The following is a 17849-nucleotide window of genomic DNA, read 5'->3' on the forward strand; positions in this document are numbered from 1 at the left end:
CACAGCTTCCGGACCCACAGCTAAGCCGGAGCCAATGGCAACGCGAGAATTTCCATTGGAGGCGGGGACAGGGGCGGAGCAGGAAACGGAAACAGTACTGGATCAACCAGAGCACGCTTGCGCTTCCTCTAAAAAGTGTTTGGGGCTTCCTCCCCACTAATGGTGATGCGAAGTCGCTTTGTGCTTTAGGTACAGTAAGTGGTCTGGCGACATTATAACAGAAGAGCGGGCCGCTTCCTAAATCCTTCGGAACGTAACTACGCTCGCCTTGCCCTCCGCCTCATGCCCCGCCCCCAGCCTCGTGCCCCGCCCTTCTATAGGATGCCCCGCCCTCCGCACCCTGCTCCGCCCTTCTACCTCACGCCACGCCCCCAAGCCAATGCCACGCCCTCTCGATACAATGCCTCGCCCGCCCATCTCATCACACACCACGCCCTCCACCTTACGCCACGCCCCTCTGTCTTACGCCACGCCCACCCCTCTGGCCGCGTCCCGGAGCCGATTTCCTCGCCAGCTCCTCCGGCTCTCGCGCTTTAGCCTGTCTCTTCCCCAAGATGGCGCGCGTGTTGAAGGCCGCGGCGGCCGCGGCCAACACCGCAGCAGGTGAATACGGGGCTCCCTCAGATCCCCGTGGGGCTGGGCGTGTGGGGCGGCAGGCCGGGGCGGAGGAGGCCGCGGCGTGGTCGGGGCATGTGGATGTGACGCGTCCGGGACCCGGCGCTGCAGCGGTTCCCCGCGGCCCTCAGCCCCGGACCCGACCGCGGGATCTCTGCGAGTCTGCCCGGCACCCCGGGAAGTTTTCCAGGGCTTGTGGTCCTTCTTCCCGCGGGCCCGAGAGACGAGGGGAACCTGTCCGGGGACGCACGCACAGGTCGGGGACAGATGTGAGGACAGGCTCTTGCCTGTGATCCAGCTGCTCAAGAGGCTGAGATCGGAGGACTGCAGTTCAAAGCCAGCAACAAACAGCACAAACAAGGGGGAAACGTGGATCAAGTGGTAGAGCACCAGCTGTGATCGAAAAATCCAAGCAAGAGCGCTAAGCCCCGAGTTCAAGCCCCAGTACCAGCACACACAGACAGACACACACACACAGACAGACAGACACACACACACACACACACACACACACACACACACACTCTGAAGGAAAGAGAAGAGACTGTTACTGTCTTGTACACCTTAAGGAGAAAACAAAAGATTTGATGGGTTTAAACTTGCTGGGAACACCTGGCGGTTAGCCCAGTATAAGATATAAGGAAGGAGTGTTTTACTCATATATCCCAATATATGTATCATTTTGTACATAAACAAGAAAAATAAAGGCAGAGGGATTGGATGTACCTTAAGTACTCTTCACCTCGATTTTTTTTTTAATAGTTAGAATCAGCAGTTAATGTTAGTTGTTCAAGTTTTCTAACTCCTGCACTTTCTCCTTTCTGTTTTTTTTGTTTTAATCTGAGCTTTCCTGTTGGGAGAAAGTGCAAAGCCATAAAGCCTCAGCGTTACTCCGGAACATTAGTGACAAAGCCTTCAACTAGTGTGTTTTAAAAACGTTGGAGAGAATGAATAAAGCTTTGTTAATCCCAGACTTTTCTCCTAAAAGGAAAAAAATAAAATAAAAGGGATTAGCATAGGTGGCTCACACATATAATCCCAGTGACTCCAAAGGCTGAGATTTGAGGGTTTAAGCTTGAAACCAGGAAGAGCAGACAAATCTGAGACTCATCACCAATTAAATAATGAAAAGCTGGGTGGAATTGTGGTAGAGCACCAGCCTAGAGCAAGTACTAAGGCCCTCAGTTTAAACCCAAGTACTGGCACAATTTTATTATTTTTTTAAAATGCTCTTATCCCACCTGTTTGACTTATCAGTTCAAGTCATCTTTTGAGACCCATCTCAAATTGAGTTAGTTACTTGATTACTTTAGTATTTTCCAACAATCACAACTTTGCTGAATTATCTAAAAGTTACAGGGGCTAAGTGATGAGCCACACAGAAAGCAAAGTCTCATCCTATTAGGTTTAGCTATCTCCATACTTAATTCAGGTTAAAGGGACAATATATATCATCCGCCTAAATAGAAACAAATATTGTAATGGTCTGAAGCACAGTTGACACAGAATTCCTGAATAACATGATATTCAATATTCAAGTTTTTGATAATACACTTTAGCCTTTGGTAAAAATCTAAGTCAGGATCTTAGTTTAAATACCTTTAGGGAGGGGGTGGAGGAAGTACTAGGGGTTGAACTCAGGGCCTGGACACTTAGTATTTTTGTTTGAGGTTGGCACTGTACCATACCACTTGAGTCGCAGCTCAACTTTTGGGTTTTTTTTGTAATTAATTAGAATTGAATGTCTCCTGGACTTTCCTGCTGGGAAATTGTGAGCCTCAGATCTCAGTCTCTTGAGTAGCTTAGAATTACAGGCCTGAGTCACTGGTACCTGGATTCACATACATTTTGGGGGAAGGAGAAAAAAAAAAAAAGCACCTCATGAAATGAAGTAATCTCTCTTATCAAGCAGTATTGCTCAGAGGACATATACCAGTAAGATTAAAAATTGGGAATTGAAAGAATTGTAAAGGTTAGGAGTATAGATGGAAATAGAGCCTTTCTAGAATGTACAGGGTCTGTATTCAACCTCCAGCCAAAACAAATAGTTCTAAAGGAGTGAGAGTTTAATGATTGACTAAATCAACTGTGGTATTGACACATCTTGGCATTGCTACTTGGTATGGCATTAAGGAAATGACTTAAGGTCTGTCATAGAATTATTGGGGGAATTAGGTGAAATGAAGTGCTCACTGAACTCCTAACCGCTATCTCAATTTTTTTATGGCCTTGAAGACTGGTAGGGCTATATCATTACATGGAGCCTTCCTATGACATAATACTTGGAGTTTGTGACTTCACAGTTAAACATGATTCCAGATTGAAGCAAAGTTACATAGTAGCATCAGCATGTAATTCTAACTGAAGTAAACCCATAGGCATTATGGGAAATGTGAGGTAAAATAAAAGTTTTTGGTTTTTTTTTTAACCCATGAGATTCTGCCCTCTACTGACTATAAATCCTAGCAAGTGACAAAGTTAATATCTAATTTTTACACAATATACTTCAGTACATTTGACGATAGACTCTTGCAGCTAGATCTTTACTTTTATGCTTGGAGAAATTGACCTGAAATGCCAAATCTGAACAGGAAGAACGACGGTACTTTTAAGTGATTAGTAAGAACGTGACTCGTGAGATCCAATACTAAGGGAGAGGTAAGAATTAAGAGTGCATACACACTTTCGCATAACAGATAAGCTACAAAATGTTTGAAATGTTGGCTTCATATTATGTCACAATACGTTCACATATAAAATTGTCCATTGTGTGTTCAATATTTTTTGTCATTACTCAAAATGTTTTTCATGTAATATATAAAAATATAGCACATAATATAAATATAAACATGTTATATAAATATACATTTAGATATGTGTGTATAATTTAAAACACTGTTCTTTACCCAGTTTTTGCTTGATCTATAGGATTCCATCCACAGATCTTTCAATGCCTAGTGTCTCCTCTTCCTACTCCTTTAAAGTTTAAGTAGCATAAAATTAGCCATTAAAATGTATAAGTGAACTAGCATTTATTACATTTGCCATGTTGTGGAGCTATCACCTCTATCTTGTCCCGAGACCTTTTGCATAACCCCAAAAGGAAACCCGTTTGTATTAAGCAATCATTCTGCAACCCTCCCCTCCCCTCCCCTCCCCTCCCCTCCCCTCCCCTCCCCTCCCCTCCCCTCCCCTCCCCTCAGCAGCCACTATTCTGCCTCTGCCTGTGCGTTTCCTATACGTGATATTTGATACTAATGAGATCACATGCTATAGGATCATTTGTGTCTGCCTTCTGTCACTTATCATAATGTTGTAGCACTTCTTAATAGTCCATTGTAAAGGTATGTGTAATGTTTCATTTTTTTGGCTGTTGGGGAATACTGTTGCTATACATATTAGTTTATGAGATTCTAGTTGCAGTTGCTGGGGTACTTGTTGGGTCATATAATGTTCTAATTTTTTTTTTTTGAGAAACTGCATACACCATTGTACATTTTCACCAGCAAGATGCCAGGGTTCCAACACTTGCTATTTGGGAGTTTTCTTCTTGAGTGTAAAATGGTATCTCTGTGGCTTGGATTGCTAATGTTATTGAGTATCTGGTGTGGTTATTGGCTAGTTTTATTTATTATCCCTTTGTTTTAAAGGAACTGAATTGGTGAAATTTCAATGGTGTCATTGTATTTGTCTGTCCTGTTCCTTGAATTTACAGTGTAGGGACCAAATGAAACCAATAAAAGCCATTACCCTTCCCAAACCAGTTACACTTCTAGAGATAACATAACCTTCAAAAACCATAAATCTTACAGTATATGAAGAGGCTGCTGTTTCTGTCTTGATTGCATATAAAGGAGATCTTTTTAGATTAAAGAAAAAGAACTTGTTCTAATAAGCCAGATGTTAAGAAAGAAAAAGTGCAGTGAGTTGCTTGAGCTTCCTGTCCAGGGCAGTTTTAGAAATGTCCCTAAAGCAATCTGGTACCAGGTTTATCCTTTGTTTTTACTTGGGCATCCTGCAGTCTGTCCCTTTGGACTAGGATGTCTGCTCATTGTCCTTAGTAAGACATTTATGGAGTCTTCTGGTTGACTCATCTTATGTAGGCTAAACTCATGCTAAGAGAAAATACTGAGTATTTGGCAGACCCTTAAAATCTTACAGACTCAATAGCTTTTTTTTTTTTTAATGCCTGAACAAGGGCTTGAATGCAGGGCCTCAACATTTTTACTCATGACTGGTGCTGTACCACTTGAGTTATGGCTTCCACTTTCAGCTTTTTCCTAGTTAATTGGAGAAAAGACTCCAATAATGACAGCATTGCATGTCAGTAGTAATTAAGAATGAGGAGATTTATTGTGGCCCTAGTATACATACATGCTTAGGCACCAACTACCTATTCTTCGCAAAAACAGGCAAATTCTTTAATATTTAATGGATAGTGCTAAAGTGTTTTGAAAACATGGGAAATACAAGATTAGAAAATAATCAGGACATATCACTGACAGCAGGGACTAAGTATTCTTTTGTGGGCTTTAGTTTCAGTTGTACATTTATGTCTGTGTGTACTGCATTTTGGCACATTTGGATTTTAGAATACAGTGTGTCCATAAAACCAGACCATATTAATCTATTGAATATGAAAATCTTTGAGTATTTCAGCAATCAATGTAGGAGCAGTTCTGCTCAGATTGTATAATTATGAAAGAAATAACCTTGTCCCAAGCCAGGAACAGGTGGCTGGTGCCTATAATCATAGCTGCTTTGGAGGCTGAGATAGTCAGAGCTTCAATTGAAAGCCAGCCTGAGCAGGAAAGTCCCTGAGACTCTTATCTCAGAGTTAATTACCAGAAAACCAGAAGTGGCACTGTGGCTCAAAGGTAGAGCACTAGCCTTGAGCAAAATTGCTCAGAGATAGTGCCCAGGCCCTAAATTCAAGCCCCAGGACTGGCAAAAAACAAACAAACCAAAAAACCCAATTAAAAAAACACTAAAACAAAAGTAAAAGCCAAACCTTGTCCCAGAGGAAACAAGTACTTCCTCAGACTTTGCTTGTTTCCCCCAATACTTCAAAATTTTCCTTAGCCGTTACTGAAAAAATAACCCATTAAAAATACTATATAGATATGCCTTTCATGAACTTATTACAGGCTAGAAATGGGATATGTGTCTGGTAACAAAGAAGATGGTTTGCCCTTATAACCATATATGTGTGGTATGTGTTCCGTGTTATCTTACTACCATATTCAAATTCACCTCTCCATGAAGTACAGAGATTTATGAACAATTCTCAATATGCACCCATCATTTTAGTATTACCAGGAAATGTATGTTATTATGAAAAGCGTCATTCTTTAGTATAACGTTGTTGAAGCTCAGAATTAGTTTCTTTAATTCTGTGTGTGTGTGTGTGTGTGTGTGTGTGTGTGTGTGTTTTGTGGGTCGTGGGGCCTGAACTCTGGGCCTGGGCGCTGTCCCTCAGCTCAAGGCTAGCACTCTACCACTTGAGCTACAGCACCACTTCTGGCTTTTTCTGCTTATGTAGTGCTGAGGAATCGAACCCAGGGCCTCATGCATGCAACGCAAGCTCTCTACCACTGAGCCACCTTCCCAGCCCAGTTTTTGTGTGTGTGTGTTTTTTTTTTTTTTTAATTCTAGACAGCTTTTTCATCCTTGGCAGAGCAGAGGGAGTAGTTTTGGCATAAACTTTTCCCTGTGTCTCTCCTAACTTAATTTCAAATTATTATTTGAAAAGATTCAAATTATGATTTATTTCTTTAGATTTATAAATTAAAAGTACAGTAATTGTCCCCGGGTTCCATCTTCCAGGGTTTTATTTCAGACTCCAGACTCCAATTCGAGCAGGAAGAGCTTTTTCCACTTGGCAGCCCCTGCGTCAGGCAGCCGCTGATGTGTGGAAACTGGGTCGGCTCAACCATGTAGCCATAGCGGTGCCAGACCTGCCAAAGACCATGGCGTTTTATCGGGATGTTATGGGGGCCAAGGTGAGCGAGGCGGTCCCTCTTCCTGAACACGGAGTCTCCGTTTCTTTTGTCGACCTGGGAAATACCAAGATGGAACTGCTCCATCCGCTGGGAGATGAGAGTCCGATCGAAGGTTTCCTGAAGAAGAATAAGTCTGGAGGAATACATCACATCTGCATTGAGGTACTGGCTCTCTAATGTCTAGTGTTTTAAATCTCTCCTTTACCAAAATCCCTCCTATTTTGGGGGGTGGGGGTCGGGGACAGTACTAGGGCTTGAACTCAGGACCTGGGCTCCATCCCTGAGCTTGTTCTGCTCAACACGAGTACTCTACCACTTGAGCCACAGCTCCATTTCTCCCTTTTTGGTGGTTAGTTAGAGATAAGAGTCTTAGCAGGGCTGGGAAGGTGGCTCAGTGGTAGAGCGCTTGCCTTGCATGCTTGAGGCCCTGGGTTCGATTCCTTAGCACCACATAAGCAAAAAGAAAAAAGCCGGAAGTGGCGCTGTGGCTCAAGTGGTAGAGCGCTAGCCTTGAGCTGAAGAGCTGAGGGACAGTGCCCAGGCCCAGAGTTCAGGCCCCACTACCGGACCCAAAAAAAAAAAAGAGTCTTAGCAGACTTTTTTTCCCAGGCTGGCTTCGAACTACAATCCTCACTGGCCCCTTTTAAGGCAACATATAGTTTTTATCATTAGAAACTTATTATGTGGGCCTGGGAAGGTGACTCAGTGGTAGAGTGTTTGCCTTGCATGCATGAGGCCCTGGGTTCGATTCCTCAGCACCACATAAGTAAAAAGAAAAAAGCCGGAAGTGGCGCTGTGGCTCAAGAGGTAGAGCGCTAGCCTTGAGCTGAAGAGCTGAGGGACAGCGGCCAGGCCCAGAGTTCAGGCCCCACGACCGGACCAAAAAAAAAAAAAGAAAGAAAGAAACTTATTATGTTTCTTAAGGGGACTGATAATAGTCCTTTTCAAAGGTAGATCCATAAGTGTATGTGGATTCATGTATTTTCATATATGAATGCTCTTTCTCTAGAAAGTTATTAAAATAATATTAGTGTATCTTATTAAAAACTTGATTGAATAGACACCGAAAAGGCCAAGTGTAAAATATGGAGTCTTCACTCCAGTCCTTGCTCATGGAGCAGTTAGGAGAAGCAGGTTGAAAGGACTGGACATAAAAGAATTTCCATACTGATATTGAAAGGTTTTCTTGTTATTTGGTTTTTTCTTGGTTCTGGAATTGAACTGTGGACCAAGGTCATACTAAGGCCACACTACACTGAGCTATAAGCCCAGTCCAAAGTATTCTAGTTATTTTCTGTCCTTGAAATTCTAATAACTTGTTCCCCATTATAAAAGCAATACATTTTCAATTACCAACTGTAGTTTTGGTTTTAGTATCTTCTAAATTGAATTTGCTAGCACATTCCAAAAAAAAACATGAAATGTTAAGACAAGAGCATTCTCACTAGAGACCATTTATCTGTAGATGTTTATGTTCAGTTAACTGCCTTTTTGAATACTAGAAATACCAATTAGGCTTCAATTGAAATTAATTTGTTAGGACAGTTGTTTTGCTAGAATTAATGACATACTTAATAGTAAAGTCTCAATCTACTCCAGAAGAAAGGTGGGCTGATTATAGAATGAAGTATTCGGATAGGAGAACCAACAGTGCATGCTCTGAACACTTGAGGTTCAGCGATGAATAAGACCTGGGCCACGTGTATAGTAACCATGGAAAGATATTTAAATAAGCAACTACAGTGAGTGTTCCAAGTAGAGTTACAAGTAGGGACTTCTCCAAAAGAGATAGGGCTTGTTCCTTGTGGCAGGTCACGGAGATGACAGGGTCTGATAGAGTGTGAATCAACAATGGCTGTGAAGGAATTTCCCAGATGAATAATAGGAAACAGATATTCCAGACAGTAGAGAACAGTAGTGGGTAAAAGGCATAGGGTAATCATCAGCAGACTATTAAGTACTACATGTGCATTGTATTTGTTCATTCCCCCAGCTGCCGCACGAGGGTGCTGTGGCCTCTTTTGGGTGGGGTGATCACTGATAGCTTGCACTGATTGCTTCCTTAGTGGCCTTAGGTGTAGCTGGCTAGCAAGCTCAAACCCAGATTCACCCAGGCTTTTGAACTCCATGAATAAAATGAAGGCAATTGACCTGGTAGCTAAGAATGCCCTATCAAATTAAATGTAAATTGAAGCCTAATTGGTATTGTTAGTATTTCAAAAGACAGTTGCCTGAGGGCCTGCCCTCTTAACCTCTTATCGGGAGGCCAACCTTCAGTCTCTTGACCTAGTTTAACATTTTGAGGAGGGTTAGCTTCTGGCGATTAGACCAGGTAAGTGGGGCCTGAACTGTAGCCTGTCTTTCCTTCTTGGGTTACCTTGGGCCTGCAGGCTTTATCAGTGAAAGTTGAAGAGAAGCAGGACCGTGCCCCCCCTTTGAACCCCACTCTGCTTCCTCCCACACTGCACTGTCTGGGTTCCACATCAAGAGAGCCCATGGCTTCAAAGCACACAGGCTGTGAGAAGTTCAGTTCGGTAAAGTAACAGCAAGTTCAAAAGTAGAGCTCAAAGGCAAGTGTCTGAGTGGAAAAATGGAGGTAGGAGGTAGGAGGAGGTGTGGAAAAGTGGGGAGTTGCTACTTGAGCCCCATATCATCATCATCTTGCAATAGTGACTTAAATAGTGTCTTAACCAGAATAGTGACTTAACCAGATAGATTTTTCTTTTCCTCTTGGGAATCTAAAAAGGAAGCTGCAAAGCTGACGGGCCAGCTCGGCAGCCTGTAGCAAGTGGCTCCCAGGGGTTGGTCACACATCCATGTTTACCAGAAGAAGAAGACAGAGAGAAAACAGGGCAAGCGCCTTTAAGAATCTATCCCCTTTTGCTCCTATTCCATTGGCCTGAGCTTCGTCACGTGTTACACGTGGGTGTGAGGGAGACAGACACGGAGGAACACAGCACTGTGTGCCACTAAACCTCGAGGGAATAAAAGAAGGCCTTCAGGCCGTGCTACACTTGGGAATTTTCAAAACCTAATATTGCCAGAAGAGCGGGATATTCTTCCTGAATAGAGAAACGCTGAACGACAGGAACACTCATTGCTCTTTCTTCCCTGCTGTAGCCGTCCACAGCAGCACCCAGTGAAAGGGGCCACTTGCTTCCCTGACCCAGCGGGTGGAACAAAATGTCTTGCCTTTCCTTGATCAGAAAATGCATTCTTGTTGACCGATCCTGTGTAGCTTGGTCTGTTCTTCCTTCATACAACTTGAGTCTGGCCTTGTCTCCCATTGTTCACAAAGGGATTGTATCCAGCAGAAACTCTTTCTGTAGCCATTGTTCTATTTACCACATTACCACGAGATAGACTATCAGCAACCGGCATCCACTCCGGATTTTGGGGACCAGAAAGCTCAGGAGAGCTCTGCTTTTGCTTTGGATCTCTTGTGAGGGGACAGCTGTTGGTGGCCACAGTGGTGGCCCAGGTGCCCTATTCCTGGTGGCTGGCAGCTGACATGGAGGCTCACAGCTGAGGTCGGCAAGCTGGAAAGCAGAGACACACCTTCAGAGGGTCCCTCTGCTGTCTGAGTTAAGCAGAGGTCTGACACTAGGTGGTGGACCTCTTACTCAGCAGCTGGCCACCCCAGAGCCAGTGTCCCGAGGAGACCAAGCAAGGACGGTGGTGACCTCTTCTGGCCAAGCCTCCAAAGTCCACCACAGGACCTGTGCCGTGGTCTCTTGGGCAAAGGCAGGTTCAAGGCAGGTGACACACAAGGGTGAGTCCCCACAAGGATGTGTGGCCATGCTTTAGAAGCACTTTTACAGTACATCAGTGGCAAAAGGAAAGCATCTGAGACTCAATGCTCCCAGTACTCGACATAATAGAAGGACAATAAATGTTACATCTGCAAGAGAGTTCTTTAGTCCTTTTTTTTTTGTTTGTTTTTTGTCGGTTGTGGGTCTTGAACTCTGGGCCTGGGCGCTGTTCCTCAGCTCTTCAGCTCAAGGCGAGCGCTCTACCACTTGGGCCACAGTACCACTTCCGGTTTTTTGGTGGTTAATGGGAGATAAGAGTCTCACGGACTTTCTTCCCCGGGCTGGCTTTGAACCACCATCCTCAGATCTCAGCCTCCTGGGTAGCTAGGACTACAGGCATGAGCCACCAGCACCTGGTTTAGTCTTTTCTTAGATGTAGCTCATAGGCACTATTCAGAAACATATCTTTTTGCATATGACAAAAGATAGAAGATAGAGATTTTTCTCAGAAATGAGCCGGTGCCAGCAACCCAAAGAATGAGATTTAATGGGGGTTACTCAGTAACACCAAACCATGGGGATATAAGAAGGGCTACATTTACTCAGAATCTCCAAAGTGCCAATCCCTAAAGCCACAGCAGTTGATGGAAACTGAACTAGAGCGCCACCAGGTGTCAAAGGGGCGGAGTAACCACAGGTTCAGATGATACATGAAACAGCTAAATGGTGGCCAGCTGCAATATGCAGTTGCCCTGGTTTACCATTCAGTAAACTAATCTGCCTACTCTACCATACCCCTGAAAATGCTCACATTTCTATAGTGTTATGGTTTATTGCCAGATATTTCTTAATGCCAGCTGTTTTGTTTTTTTTTTTTTTTTTGGGTCCGGTCATGGGGCCTGAACTCTGGGCCTGGGCGCTGTCCCTCAGCTCTTCAGCTCAAGGCGAGCGTTCTACCACTTGAGCCACAGCGCCACTTCCGGCTTTTTTCTTTTTTCTTATGTGGTGCTGAGGAATCGAACCCAGGGCCTCAGGCATGCAAGGCAAGCACTCTACCACTGAGCCACCTTCCCAGCCCAATGCCAGCTGTTTTTATATTATGTTAAATTCACCTGTGGCAGAATTTTCTTTCCTCTGTAATATTTCTAGGGTCTTTGTTCTTTCTCACAGAGATCTGCTTTCACGGTTTCTGTTTGGGCATGTTTCACACCTTTGGGCTATTTTTTTCTCATCTTAAATGTCCTTTTTCTCATGAGTGCTTAAATTTTGTTCTGACATTTTTTTCTGTCATTCATTGTTTTTTGTTTTGTTTTTGTTTTTCCTTTGGTCGGTTGTGGGGCTGGGCACTGTCCCCTGAGCACTTGTGCTCAAGACTAGTGCTGTACCACTTTGGATCCCCAGCGCCACTTCGTTTTCTGGTGGTTAATTGGTAATAAGAGTCTCATGGTCTTTCCTGCTGGGGCTGGCTTTGCACTGTGATCCTCAGATCTCAGCCTCCTGAGTAGCTAGGATGAGCCACCACCTCCTGGCTGAGTCTAGTTGTTATTTTTGTTGTTTGTTTTTTTAGTGTTTTGCTATCAGATGAACATTTCAGAGGAGACAGCGCTTGGGGAGTATTGTATGTGACTACTGCAGCAAATAGGGAAGCTTTAGAAACAAGCACCCTGTGAAGCCATTCCAAAGAGCACACTGGAAGCCACCAACCCCCAGGCATGATGAAAGTACTGCTGTGTTCCTGCAGTTCACTTAGTTTTAGCTGTAGGGGGAGAGACAATAGAAACATAAATATTTAATCCTGACTTTTTGTTTTAAGTGTTAGAGATTTAAATCAAATTTAGGATTGAATTATTCATTATTGGCATCAGTTAACACCAGAATAATTTTATGTAAAATAAAAGCCTGTTTTGTTAAGTCGATTGACATATCCTGTGGCACACTGTGACTTGTTCATCAAATTTTACTTGCTCATAAAAGTAGAAGCCACCTATATACCTTCAGGTTTAAAGCTGCTATTTACCCCACAGCTTGCCTTCCACCAAACAAAACGTAATGGGCGTAGTCAGATCAGGCAGCTGAGCACTAAAGAAGATAGAAAATTTACCTGCAGATAATGAATTGTGATGGGGACGGTCCACATGCTTTTTATTTGAATTTATTGCCACTTTCAATTTACAATGACAGGAAAATCAACAAGAACTTTCAGTCACACATTCATACACCCGAAAGCTGGCAGGAAATTGAAGTGGAAATCATATAGCTCAGAGTTTCACAAACATACTCAAGACCCTACAGGAGCTATCTATGCACAAGTGTAATTGTTTGAAGAACCATAAAAGCTGTTTTAAAAGACTATAAAAACCTATTTTTAAAGATGGGTTATTATTGACCATATTACTTTCATTACTTAGGGGGATAGATTTAATTTCTCAAAACAAATCGACTTGCATTTCTTATATAACTATTTTGGATGGCCTTTCAATTCAGAAAATTAAGACATTTTTATTTCATTCTTTTTATTACTTCCAAACAAACCATTCAGAGTACTCCTAAAGAATTACAAATTTTACATAGCAACATTAACAGAAGAGTAGATCTTTAAAACCAAAGTTAGCAAAAGAAATAGCAACAAAAAGAAATTGATGCCCGTCCAATATCAATTAGTCATTTTACAAAAATAAATCATCACTCACTACATCTTGGATGTTTTTCTTGTTTTTTGAATTATTTCTTGGATTAGCGGATATTGAATAAGCAAAAATTGGGGTGCAATATTAGAATTGTAAGTTTGTACTTGGGTAGAATACTCTATAAAACATTCATGATCTGATGTAAAATAGAAGTTATCCAGAGGGCTTATAAATTTAAGTAAATGTGTTGGGTGGTATGCAGGTGTATACAAATGCATTAACTAAATAAATACAGTAGATTTAAGGGAGAACTCAGAATGTAATTCCTTAAAAAGGCAGTCAAAGTTCAGCAAAAGAAAACATCAGGGATTCAAAAGGTATGGGGTGGAGCCCAGGGGAAAGCAGGTAGGCAAATGAAGAGAAAGAGGGAAAACGCAATCAAGAGGGAAGGGTAGGTAGCTAGGGGAAGGATGGGTAAGGCCCTGATCAAGAGGCACTGTATTCTTAAACTGCTTTGTTAAATTGCACCTCCTTTGTACAACTACTTAAAGATAATTTTAAAAGAAGAAACAAAACATATTCCCTACTCAAAATGTTGGGAGTTCAGTCTACTCCCAGATGCCTTCACTCAGAGCCATACCTACCTCATCTGTCTTTTCTCATTTATTGAGCCATTTTAAAGTAATTTCGGCATGTTATTCTGCCCTATTCAACTCGTGTGCCTAACAAAGAACCTCATGACATATCAGTCAAAAGTAAAGGTAAATCTTTGCAGGCACCAGGTCTATACAGTCCATAAATCATATTTACAAGATTGAGTTACCATTATCTTTTTACAGCTGACTTATTCTAATTAAGATTCTAACAAGGCCCAGTGATTAATCTCTTCAAGCACTACCCCCCCCCCCTCCAGTTACTAACATTTTAACATTAGTAGGATACATTTGTCCCAATTAATGAACCAATGCTGATCCATTATTACTGAAGCCAGCATTTTATTCAGATTTCCTTAGATTTGACACAGTGTCCTTTCAAATTCCATCCAATATTCCAGAGCCTGTTTAGATGTCTCATGTCCTTGCATTTTTTTTCTTGCCTGGTTGTTTGATGACCTCATCAAGTTGAAGATTTCTTGTCAATTACTTTGTAAATATAAATCTCGTTTGAGATTGGTCTGATGGTTTTCTCCTGACTGTACTGTGATTGCTGGCCTGGGGAGGAAGAATACAGTGGTCAGCTGCATTCTCTTCAGAGAAACTTCAACATGACCTATCATGGTTCATATTAACCTTGACCCCAAGGAGGTGCTGTCAAGTTTCTATACTGCTCAATGCTATATATCTTTGGGAGATAGGCATTTTGTGATGTGTACTCTGAGGAAATGGAGAGTTATGTGTTGTGACTATCATTTTGTGTGTATATGTGTGTGTGCACACATGCGGGTCCCAGGGCTTGAACTCAGGGCCTGTGGGCTGTCCTTGAGCGTTTTTACTCAAGGCTAGCCTTCTACCACTTGAGCCACAGCTCCCCTTTAATCTTTTTTGATAGTTAATTGGAGAAAAGGATTTCTCAGCCTTATTGACTTTTTTCTGCCCAGGCTGGCTTTGAACCACACTCCGATCTCAGCTTCCTGAGTAGCTGGGATTACAGGTGTGAGGCACCAGGACCTGGCCTCTCCAGCTGTTACCACATGGAACACTCTAGTTTTTTCCCTTGAGAGAAACTTAGCTCTCTCCGTCAATGCTCTTAATCGTTCAATTTTTCCAGTATGCATGCATAGTAGTTATATGTGTGCCCTAGAGCTTCAGTAAAGAAGTACAAAGCAGGCACAGTGGCTCATCCCAGCACTTGAGAGCTTGTGCAGGAAGACTGGCGAAGTGGGCATTCGTGTCTCCTGATCCGTGGCTGGATTCACTATCCAATGACTGATTTCCAAGATGGAGGAGGGGCATTTCTTCATCAAGTACATAAACCACAAATAAGAGACTTGTGAAATCATAACGTTGAGATTTTTATGATGGACAATAACATTTTGATAGTTTAAAAATGACTTTCATGTGTTGGACGAATATCTCAACGATTATAACCACTTGGTTTGAGAGGGGAGAGACAAGGGTACTCACATTTGCTGTGTGCAGACTGGACTGAGCTTATCTGTGGCCATTTTGATTTGTAGTTTCTACGAGAGGCCTCTGTGTTGACTGGCTTCCCATCACTCTAACATATATCTGCAGTGATCAGAGGTTATTTCTGGTTCACCATTTTGGTGATTTCAGTCCAGGATTGGTCAGCTTGGAGGCATCATGGGAAGAGTGCATGGCAGAAAAAACTGCTCACCAGGGAGGAAGAAAGAGAGAGGGAGGAAGGGAGAAGATGAGGGGGCGTGGGTCTCTCTATTCCCTTCAAGGATGCACACCCCATAACCTGAAGATCTCCCTCTAGACCTCCTAAAAGCCTCCCTCCTATATCCCTTCCCTGGAGAGCAGCATTTACCACAGGGACTTCAGGGACACTTACGACCCAAATGACAGTAGCTTCCATTTCTTGCTATAGCTGAGGAACCCAAGTCTCTGGGGGGGCGGGGAGGGAAACAGCAAAAAAATCACTTTTCCCAGTATCATCAAAAGGAACTAAGTGCCAGCTAGGTGATTTGAGTTAGAAATGGAAACCTTTACTGGTGATGAGAATTCGTGGGCATCGCAGTTGCTCACCTAGAGATGTTTAGACAACTTACTTTTCTGAAACAGTTAGGCCTTGTTTGTGTGTACATGTGTTTACATGTGTGTGTGTGTGCATTTGCAGTGCTGGGGATCAAACACGGGGCCTTCCTCCCTTGCTAGGCAAGTGCTGGACCACTGGACTGTACCCCCAGCCCAGTGATGGCTTATAAATGGCCCTGTCCAAAGACAGAGGACATTGCAGAAGCTCTCAGTGTCTCTTGTACATCTTACAGTAATGCAACTTGGCATTTTTATGATCTCATGTGTTCTTGTTTCGTCTCTCAAGGTGGATAATATAAAGGCAGCCGTGATCGAATTAAAAAAAAAGAAGATCCGAAGCCTGACCGAGGATACCAAAATAGGAGCACATGGAAAACCAGTAATTTTTCTCCATCCCAAAGACTGTGGCGGGGTCCTTGTAGAACTGGAGCAAGTGTGACTTCGATGTGCAAGAAACATAATCGACCTGAAAAACTTTTCTCTTACCAAACACTGTCAAATGTATTATGGTACTGATTCCACCTCTTTGAAAGTTTCACAGTGAAAAATTAAATCACAGAAAGACTAAAATGTATGTAACACATGCATACATATTCGTTCATTTGAAGTAGGAGGAAACTGATTACTGGATACTTAGAGAGCACTATGGAACACTTACTCCTAGAAATGAATTATTTCTCTTCTAAAATGGGGTGATTGAGGAGAGTGTGGGAGTGGAGTGGGGGGAGCAACCTGGCAGTCATATGATAACTACATACTAGGTGTTTTCTTTTTGCTTATGTGGTGCTGAGGAATCGAACCCAGGGTCTCAGGCATGCAAGGCAAGTGCTCTACCACTGAGCCAACTTCCCAGCCCATACTAGGTGTTTTCAAAGTTGTTTAGGGCTGTGTTTTCACTACAGTTTCTTCAAAGTCCACAGTTTTATTTATTTTATCCTCAGGCATTCACTGGGCATGTTATATGAATGGGTCTCAGTATAAGGTCTCCATAGATGAGTAGAAGAAGGTACCACTAGCAAGTCCAGCCTCCCATCTTGTACCCTAATAATATTCTACTCTTTTTTTTTTTTTGGTCAGTTATGGGGCCTGAACTCTGGGCCTGGACACTGTCCCTCAGCTCTTCAGCTCAAGGCTAGTGCTCTACCACTGAGCCACCTTCCCAGCCCCACAGTATTCTACTCTTAACATAAGAGAATATATACCCCAGCTTTTTCACTTTGGGGTAAATACTCAAAGGCAATGAAGTCAGCACTCCTCAGACTAGCTATGATAGGGAGTCTGCTTAGCTGCCCAGCAGCACATGATTGAGTAAATAAAATGTAGCGGGTGTACAACAACAGAGTATTATTCAGCAATAAAGAAGAAGGAAATTCTGTCACTGTGGCAAACTGGAGGACATTATGTTAAGAAATAAGCCACACACCAAAAGGCAAGTACTGCATCTCCTATATATGTAAACAAAAAGATCTGGAAGGGCTAAGGGTTTTTTTCTGGTTTGTTTGTTTTCTTTAGAGCATATCACTGAGGTTTAAGATTCTTGCCTCAAAATATTGCCACAGGTTCCTTTGGGACACGGTGGTGGAATGCTTGCATTAGGTATTGAAACTTTGGGGGAAGATGACAGGTGATCTGCAGGTGACAGGCAGTGAAGTGCTATTTTGAGTAGTAATGTGTAGTTGCTGTCACCTGCTAGAAGGGCTCAAACTGGTCCTGGGGGAGTATTTACAATGACTAGAGAGCCACTGGTGAGAAGCCTGTGGAACAGTCAGGGAAAAGTGCTATATATGAAATAAATATACATGGTTACAAAATAAAAGATGGATTAATTGAAAAGGAAAAGTTTTTGGTGGTGGTGGTGGTGGTGGTGGTGGTGGTTTGCCTTTGTTTTGTCAGTTGGTTTTGGTGTTCTTATATGCATGAGCTTGTAAAAAAAAAAAAAAAAAAAAAAGACCTTTCCGTCCTTCCCTTCCTCCCTCCCTCTTCTCCTTCTCTCCCTTTTCTCTTCCTTTTCTGTATAATTTTAATTTTCTTGTCTTCCAGGATGATCCAAATGAGAAGTGGGAAGGACAAATTTGCCTTATTTCCTGATAATTAACAGAAAACCTACTTTTTTCATCTTGACTATGGTGTGAG

At 42.7% G+C, this 17849-nt stretch overlaps 1 protein-coding gene across 3 annotated transcripts; it reads left to right on the forward strand.

Moving 5' to 3' along the window:
- The first annotated feature begins 497 nt into the window (after positions 1 to 497).
- Positions 498 to 16290, forward strand: Mcee (methylmalonyl-CoA epimerase). 3 transcript variants are annotated; one of them, XM_042698504.1, is made up of 3 exons: positions 498 to 603; positions 6442 to 6779; positions 16003 to 16290. In XM_042698504.1, exons 1-3 carry the CDS (start codon positions 555 to 557, stop codon positions 16153 to 16155), a joined length of 540 nt encoding a protein of 179 aa, XP_042554438.1. In that variant the 5' UTR covers positions 498 to 554; the 3' UTR covers positions 16156 to 16290. The 3 variants fall into 3 exon arrangements, with proteins under 3 accessions (XP_042554438.1, XP_042554440.1, XP_042554439.1); XM_042698506.1 differs by having other exon boundaries at positions 511 to 580; positions 6431 to 6779; XM_042698505.1 differs by having other exon boundaries at positions 529 to 589; positions 6437 to 6779.
- Positions 16291 to 17849: the final 1559 nt, after the last annotated feature.

This window comes from Dipodomys spectabilis, unplaced genomic scaffold (genome assembly GCF_019054845.1).
Source record: "Dipodomys spectabilis isolate Male_0828 unplaced genomic scaffold, ASM1905484v1 ptg000233l, whole genome shotgun sequence".
NCBI lineage: Eukaryota > Metazoa > Chordata > Mammalia > Rodentia > Heteromyidae > Dipodomys > Dipodomys spectabilis.

Excerpts from the sequence above, each read along its gene's own strand:
- Mcee (XM_042698504.1), top strand. The coding sequence starts at position 555 with ATGGCGCGCGTGTTGAAGGCCGCGGCGGCCGCGGCCAACACCGCAGCA. Across the intron at positions 604-6,441 it reads CGCGGCCAACACCGCAGCAG|GGTTTTATTTCAGACTCCAG; the intron begins GTGAATACGGGG and ends TCCATCTTCCAG. Across the intron at positions 6,780-16,002 it reads TACATCACATCTGCATTGAG|GTGGATAATATAAAGGCAGC; the intron begins GTACTGGCTCTC and ends TCGTCTCTCAAG.